This window comes from Olea europaea, unplaced genomic scaffold (genome assembly GCF_002742605.1).
Source record: "Olea europaea var. sylvestris unplaced genomic scaffold, O_europaea_v1 scaffold290, whole genome shotgun sequence".
NCBI classification, from domain to species: Eukaryota; Viridiplantae; Streptophyta; class Magnoliopsida; order Lamiales; family Oleaceae; genus Olea; species Olea europaea.
In genome coordinates, this window is record NW_019247561.1 from 550,463 (window position 1) to 559,270 (window position 8,808).

Sequence of the window (8,808 nt, forward strand, 5' to 3'; positions counted from 1 at the left end):
GTTTCTCGTTAATGTTAAAGACTTACACATTCTATTTTCAAGGCAAGTATTGACAATCAAAGTATTATTTTGTTCAGGCAAATATTAATAACCAAGATATAAATGTTCATTTGATGTAACCCCTTCTCTATGATTGACGTGAATTCAGGTAGGTTATAAACCATACATTTTGTTATTCCACGTGTTGATACGACATGTAAACCCGAATCACTTAGCTCACAATCTGTAATAGTCGACCCGAAATCCATAGTTACCCAAAAGTTATTGTCCATTCCTCCTGAATTTTGGAAATTCCTAGTAATTTCATTGAAATCGTCACCATACACCCACGACAAAGAAAACTAGAAGTGTAGGTGGCGTAGAAGATCCCAGGAGAAATGACTATTCTACTGCTTAGGATTCTCATAGAAGGCACCATGAATCTAACTCTATCGACCCATCTTAGCATCGTTCGACTCAATTTCTTTTAGGCCACATCTAATTTATACCACTAGTAGCCCTTCTATCGATTCAGTGCCTTGACGGTTCATAAGGGAGACATGAGAACAAGCTCGTAAATTAAAAAGTAATGAGTTGATAATTCAAGAAACTCAGAACTCAAAGTAAGTCTCGGGGAATGGATTCAAATCAATTAAATCGCAGTCCAGAAAGGTCACTCAGAGATGTGAACTGCTTTCCGACAACAAATTTTACATGTTTGTGCCATAAAACAAATCAACTACTATACATACATTGTATTACAAGGGCACTTCTCTTTTCAATATGATCACCAAGCAATGAAAACCCCTCTTTCATTTGTACTAATTCACACTAACCATTAATGTATCATTTTAGTATACCTCGAAAAATTTGAGAGGTCGAATCTCGAGAGGTTGAAGCAAGATTAGGTCGCAGTTTTCTGTCTCATCCATTTAGTAGCAGACCATTTCTCTCCCGACAATACTTTACATCCACCGTGTAGGCTACTCGGGTCTGATTGTCCGTCAAGCCCCTGTAAAACAAAACAGCATAAAGATAGAAAATAATTATTAAGTTAGACGACACACCCTCTCGAACCACCTCGGGATAGATTCATTTTCATCAAAACCTAACTCGGGAACAATTTCGATAAATATAGGTGGAGTGAAACTTAACTCAACTCAGCTCAAATACCATGTTGAAGCACCCCGATCTAAAAGCATAAGAAGTTAGATAGGGAACAAACTTATTTATTCAAATTATGTCTCAACATGCTGGATTTATTTTTTTAATGAGACTTGAATGCATAACCTCTACCTTAGCAGAGACAGTCCAGGAACACTAAATTTGTTCCCGCAGTTCATGAAAGCGTCTCCACTTCCAGTCAATCGACATGCTCAAGCATTCATTCGTATATTCTTTACGTAACTTATTCCAAAAACTTTAAAGATTTCTCAGGTAATTAATTGCTTTTAGCTTCTAGAGTATAATATTTCCATCAAACAAATGTGCCACACACAATATCGTCATAAAAAAAATTTTACACCGTTCGTAATTGGGACCAAGAAACTTAAAACTAAGAATCGATAAAACAATCATGAATAGTTGGTGCATATAAACATTTTAAATGGTTAATTTCGATGTTCGAATCTGAGGATCATGATATTATATCACATTATGTAACAACCGTCAATGGTGAATCAAGAAATGCCAAAACTAGGGGAAGAAAACAAACCATGCTCCAGAAAAGCACAGCGTCTCCTTTATTTGGCTTCACACACAATCCTTCAACCATTTTCCCACCACAGCTACACTCGCCTGATCCAGCCTAATAATAGTGGGAAATGACAATTAAAAAAATTATAAAAAGAGAGGCAACTAAAAGATAACAATCAGAACAATGAATATACAGATAGTAGTGTGTTTACGAGTGTTTTTGGACAAACTAATTTATGTACTTGTAAAATTATTTTGGGTGGAGACATTCGATGCATAAAAATTCATCATAGCAGCTAAACATGCTGCATAAACAAATACTTATAAAACTCGTGATAATAGTTTACTATTCATGCTTTCTGCACATTTATGCCACAGAACTTAGAATTGAGTTTAATTGTTTAAAAACATCCTAGTACAATTTCAAAAAGAAAAGAAAAACTGCTAACAATTATGTGTATGCTATATCAAGAACGCTGTTAGCTTGTTTTTAAGGTGGATTCTACCATATTAAACAGTAGTAAGAAATAAAAGAAACTGAAATCTATTTCACTGGACTGTGTACTCTGGTCCAGTACTTTGTACAAATAATACCGTGTGTCTTGTCACCAGATCTTAGTTTAGCAATTTGACACTGCAGCATGCTTACAAAGCCATCAGCAATTGGAAACTTGCATTCTACATACCAAAGCACATTTATTTCTATGTTTTGGTTTACAGGTTGCTAAATTCTTGCCTTGTTTAAGATGGTAATTTTAGTAATCATGATCAACCTGCTAAAGTTAGTTCCCAGGTCAACATCCCAGAATCACGTTCATTGTCTATCAGATAACCCTGTGTACGTCAGATCGTAGTTTAATATTTGGAAGCTCTAGCAGAATGCTAAAATACAAGTACAATCTGTGTGCCTGAATTAAGAATATAGTTCCGGATAGAAATGAGAAAAATACAAATTAACATGGCAACACTAACTAATAGTAAGGAATGTAGCTACCTGTGGGAAGAACGTTTCTCCTCCTTCAACATTGTCACTTAAGTACATAAGCATCGTTGCCACTCGTTGACCACCCCGCTTCAAATTAAACTGTATAAAAAAAAAAAAAAACATCATTTCTTTGTCAACACATGACAGCCTTTAAAGATGGCAAGAGCTAAAAGGATGAAAGAGATGCTATTGAGCTAATGAACATAATAGGAAGGCAGAAAAAGCTCACCGTGTCAGAAAAATAATCATGATGCGGTCTGTAAAACTGATTTTTTTCATACCTGTGCTGCAAAGGAGGTGTTAGCCTTGATATTAAAACCAATCACCATTTGCTTGAAATGGGGAAATAGAACAAGCATGAGAATTACACCCACCTTAATACTTGTATAAGCTCCCCATTTTCTATTGGTACTTGAGAATATACAGATATTCGTTTCTCAATTGCCTGAAGGTGAATGGCACCAAAATCATAAGTCCTATTGTGAGTAAAACATGGTTTACAATAAATCATAAAATGCAAGTATGCAACCACTGTCTAACTTCCTTTTGATGGAAATTGAAAAAAATGAGACGAATAAAGAACTACAATGCATGAATCCTCAAAGACATGTTGATGCACATAACACATCAATGGGAATTAACAGAGTTCAAAGCAAGTCAACCTGTATTAGAGGTTTTTTCCTTTCTTCATGGCTAAGAAACATTCCAGAGCTTGTTCTAACATCACTCTTGATACCCTGAGACATTATATAGTACACTCAAGTATATATGAGGAATTTACTGAAATTTGTAACAAGGATTGCAAAGTCATCAAAGCAAAAGAAAATTTAGTAAAACTAAGCAGAACAGAAAATAATAGAGAAGCACAATGATCAAACCATTCATGTATCCAGAAGGACTGAAATGCTGAACCATACCATGAAGTAAATTTATGAGTTAGTAGCTAATGAAGATATTAAGTATTAATAGAAGGTCATTGCAGATCATTGAAAAGAGGAGAAAATATATTATATATGAAGCAAGGTATGCCAAAACACCATCACGTCAGCACAATCAAATATTTTACATCATTTTTGTAGGCGTAGTAAACAACAGAGCAAATAATGCTGGATAGAGTACAAGGTATAATTTATGTTGTGCGAACCAGCAATGTTATGCGGGAATCCTAAGCCCAGAGTGGGTAGATCCAGTTTTCCAGATAATTTCAATACCTAGTGTAAATGCTAATATGAACGGTGTAAATTATGATTTGTACTACAAGAAATCAACAAACCAAAGAAAATGACAAGCCACGAGATTAGACTAAAATATTTGCTTTCTATTCCCACCTTTCCAGTTCTTGTATCCACAACTGTAGAAACCTGCAGACGAGGCTTGGCAAGTTCTCTAAGATAATCACATTCCTGTAAGTAGAAAAATGTTTTCCCTGTCTTAGTTGTCATTCATAGAGCAATAAACATTATAAGCATCCACAATTTAAATAAGCTATTTAACATATACTGCAAAGCCAATTTGTCAAAACGTAGCATAAATTCAACAGAGGCACACAAGTACCTATATCCTCAATCTTTTTCTTTGACAAAATACACGTTGAAAGCTAAGTTGCAAACGAAAGAAATAGAAAATAAAACACAAGGAGAAAGATGATGTGGTCAGGGAAGATTAATGTTCAGTTCTTAGGATCATGTGAAGAACAAGCAAGGAACTAATTAAAAGTCCAGAGCACAGAAATGGAAGAAGTGACGAGGAAAATGAGTTAATAAGGAAAACTTCTTGGGTCAACAAGAACAAAAAGAAAAGTATCTTAGAAATCAATTCATTGTGGTGGAAATATAAATGACAGAGGAGCAAGAAGCTTAGCAAAAGGAAGAAAGATGTTTTAGCTCAAATCTTGATGATCTGTTAATAAAATAAATTCATTAGATTTCAGTGTCTTGATGTAGAGCATGTAAATGGGATTGAAAAATAATAATAATAATAAAAATAGCATATTTGAAGTGAAATCCTACAGAAATTAAGCCCCTGTTTGGTAATGATTTTAGTCTAGATTTTAACTTAAGTGAAAATCAACGTTCAATTTTAACCATGTATTTTATGGGGCCCATTAATTTTTCAACCACACATTTCACCAACTTTTATCAAAATTTATTAAAAATCTGATTTTAATCCCTACCAAACAGGGGCAAAGTTTCCACTGGATTTTGAGTAGGCAGCTCTAGTACTTCTACTCTCGTGATGTATCGTAGTTCTTACTAAACTAGCCATCCTCAGCATTAGGGTTATCACAAAGGTTGCTGCTCCTTGTAGATCTCACCTTACGGAACAATTATGAGCAGAAATTGCAAAGCAGTTTATGCAACCTGGCTAGCATCAAATACTGCAAGTCACTTTATCATACTCAATATTGAACACAAAGCCGCAGAATTTAGGACAAAACTTTAGAGATTCCTGGATTCATAGTCTAGTTTGAACATAATGAACTATTAAGATGCTTTAATAGGATTGAATGACTAATCATGAATTACATTTTTCTGCATAACTGTAGACAAAACTAATGTAAACACAGAAATACACATTTGTTTGAGACAGGAACTATAGATCATCTAAATCATGCCAATCAAGAAAACATAGGATAAAACTGGCCTACCTCTGTACTTAAGAAGTTATGAAACACAATAATGCGCGGTGACCAGCTAATTATTTCAGGTTTGACCTGCATCAGAAAATGAATGAAGTCATAATTTAAAACAATTCTTAGTCATGATTGAAAAATAAATAAGACAAGTGGAGCTTTATTACGTATATAAGCTCATGTGTTCAGGCTTTCGCTTTAAGTGTAACTGACGTCAAATTTTGGTGCCATTTTTAACATTAATGCATCTTAGGTAGAAGATCAATGGCTAACCAGAGATTTGAGAACAACACAAGGAACTTACATATCCAAGACGTAAAATCAAGGCTTCTTCATCCTCCCAATGAGAAATACCTAGAAAAATAAATACAAAAATGCATAAATTTCCGTGATGTATTTATAATATGAGCAAATAAAACTGTGCTTGTTTTTGCGTTCAATTTACTTTAAAGGTAAATACCTCGAGTAAGTTGAACACCACCTCCATTCCGAGTTTCACGTAATCTTCTCAAGGAAGATTCAGTTCCTACACACCAAAATTTTCTGAAAAGGTTATTTGATAGAATATTTTTGTGCAAAATACGAAGTTAATGCGGGGAGTGTAACATTTTGTTACATTTGTAAGGTTCACAGTGTAGAGACTAAGTATGAAAGTGATCCACACGGCCAAAAGAAGAAGCAACATGATGTGAAAAGCATAAAACATATCCTATTGCAAGCTTCTAAAATCAGTATAGTACCATCACTCAATATTCTCAGTTCACCCAAAGGAGGAGCATAACATACAACAAATAAACAAAAAGATGTACTAGCACTAGTAATGAGTTCAAAAGTTACTGAAGATAATCTACAGATATAATATGCATCACAGGTTCCAACCACAAAGATGTAATTGAAACAAATCTGCCTAAAATGGCAAGCAATCAAATTTTGGCTTTGAAGATAATGTGTAGGTAACTTCAATGGATTGAAGGACCTCAACTGTACGACAATCTATAGATTTTGTATGTAAATTAAAAGCATCAGCTTGCGGACTTTTAGAAAAGGGTATTGTGGGTGGCCCCGAATTGCAATTACCTTGATAATGGTTGTTTATGCAGAATGACTATAAGATCAATTAGGATACAGAAACTAAGGATTTATAAGCTTTTGAGGCCTGTCACCAGACTGAGAATAGCATTGGCAATTTCCAGCAGGCTATCAGCAACTAAGGATTAAGTATTCATATGAGAAAGCGAATAGAATTGTCAGATTCTGTTCTAAAGTTGAGAAAAAAGGTTTCTCAATTTTGCACAAAGCACTAAGAATGCACTAAATATAGAAGAAATGGACAGTTTACGCATTGTGATTAAATATGCACAATCTTAAGTAGTTGTATCCCACGTTGACACAAACGTACTCTCCAAGTATTAGAAAGTGTCTAGGCTTTGGGAATTAGTGTCTATGATATCTTAACCTCACTTTAAATACTACATACAAGCATAAATTGAAACATCAACTCCTGTCAGCCATTGCTAAAAAAGGTTGATATAATCTACCAATAGAAGAATTTGAAAATATTGAAAAGTATATATAGAAAATAGCAAAGAACTGTAAAGATAATATCATAACAATTATACAAAACAGTTCAAGTTAAAAATTATTGCATAAAAATTAAATCTTTAGAGAGTAATGATTGAGAAATATACCATACGAATCTTCCAACCTTCGAATATATGCTAATTGCAACAGAGCCCCTGGTCAATGCATATTAAATGTCGTTTGCAGCATTAGCCCATTATTTACACAGAGATCAGGAAAACAATTAAAAACCACATATACATTGTTTGACGTCAAATTCACATTCAGAAGGTGAAGGCAATTCAACATAAAAGTCTACACGTTAAGCTTAAGACTGCAGGGCCAGAGAAACATAAATCCAGAAACATAAGTTTTTTTATTTTACTTTTGTGAAGCATGCATTATTAACTTCACCCTGCTCTTTATAGACGACAATTATCAACCTTTTACAAGTATAGGCAAAAAGTTGGAACATGTGAAGGATAAAAGAAATGTTTCCCTTTAGGCTCCCTTCAGTTCCGAACTTTCATCTTACTGAAAAATCCCTTCAATTCTTTTTTTTCATGTTAATGAATATCACCTTTAAAAGCTCAACAAGAATTTGGTTAATGCAACAAAACAGAGAAATTACTGCATAATTACCCAAACTGTCCAGAAAAAATGATTAATTTTAATCAATCTCCCATGATAGCATTTCCGATAATCATAACAAAACCTGGTCGTTAGTATGATCCAAAGTCCATCACACAACTGGGGCCTCATTACGACTACATAAACAGCTAAACAAAAACTTCTTCGACTAGATTGTAAAATAATTGATTTTTTTTAGATAAAGTAGATTTTCTTTCATACTTTCAGACTCAATCTGAGAGCTAATAAATTTGTACTAGCAAGTTCTTAAATTCATTTCAATGACCAATCACCAGTCAATGGCGTTAAAATTAAACATTTCTGCACAATTTTATTTTTTTTGAAATTTAAACAACCCTTTTCCTTCCTCCTAGATTTCCTCCTCTCTTTTTTTTTTCTTTTTTTCCTTTTTTGGTAAAAACAGTGTCAGATAAGAGGAAAAAAAAATGCCAGGTAGAGAAATCAAACGCTGAATTGCTCAAAACAAACACCAAACTGAAAGTACCAAAAAAACAAAATGTCCTGATAATCACGTCATATGAGATCAATCAATAAACAATAAACGTTCAGTTCACAAATTCATGTCAAATCAAATTATATATTTATATTTATATATAAATAGAAACACACGCACATGGATGTACAATAGGAGGATTACCGATTATCATTCCCATCGTGACAAATGTAAGAAGTGCGAAGACAAATCTCGTAGCCGGGGAAGCCATTGGAAAGAGAATGGGAGACTTCATTAGGAAATGTCTTTATTATTTACATAGGTTTTAATTGTCCAAGTCGTAACTGAACTTATCTGTGGGCTATTTTAAGTTTGGCTTAGTCAAATTCTCTAATTGTCCGTTTGATTGAAAAGAATCTCATGGAAAATTTTACATTCGATAAATTTCTTTCCTACTTTTGACTATTTGATATGAAAGTAAAAATGAAATTTCAATTCAAGGTACAAATACTTAAAGCATGTTTTTGACAAATTTCATGGAAATCGAATTCTTATGGTTTTGATGATTTTTTCTTTTCCAACTTATATGGAATTGATTTGTCTTTTTCACCTTTACAGTTACGTATTTTTACAATGGTCTTTGGTGCTAAAAGATAAAAAAAAATGTCCTTAAATATGTTATATAATTATAAAATATTATTTGATTTAAAAGACAATATTACCCTTTTAACTAACAAGTAAAAATTAAACACTTCTCATTTAAAATTTTAAAATCAACTCACTTTTCTTATCTGTTTATCCCAACACAATTAAAAATTCTCTCATTTTTCATCTGCTTTAACATCAAAATTTTAGAAATTTATTAAAAGCTAA

At 33.4% G+C, this 8,808-nt stretch overlaps 1 protein-coding gene across 2 annotated transcripts; it reads right to left on the bottom strand.

The window, feature by feature from the left end:
• Positions 1-597: 597 nt before the first annotated feature.
• Positions 598-8,274, bottom strand: LOC111384341 (prolyl 4-hydroxylase 1-like). Of its 2 annotated transcripts, XM_023008613.1 has the most exons (13): positions 8,140-8,274; positions 6,980-7,027; positions 5,752-5,817; positions 5,596-5,645; positions 5,307-5,372; positions 3,988-4,062; positions 3,322-3,396; positions 3,034-3,104; positions 2,889-2,940; positions 2,669-2,758; positions 1,694-1,786; positions 1,135-1,171; positions 598-991 (listed from the first exon to the last, which is right to left on the bottom strand). In XM_023008613.1, exons 1-12 carry the CDS (start codon positions 8,228-8,230, stop codon positions 1,145-1,147), a joined length of 804 nt encoding a protein of 267 aa, XP_022864381.1. In that variant the 5' UTR covers positions 8,231-8,274; the 3' UTR covers positions 598-991; positions 1,135-1,144. The 2 variants fall into 2 exon arrangements, with proteins under 2 accessions (XP_022864381.1, XP_022864380.1); XM_023008612.1 differs by lacking the exon at positions 1,135-1,171.
• Positions 8,275-8,808: the final 534 nt, after the last annotated feature.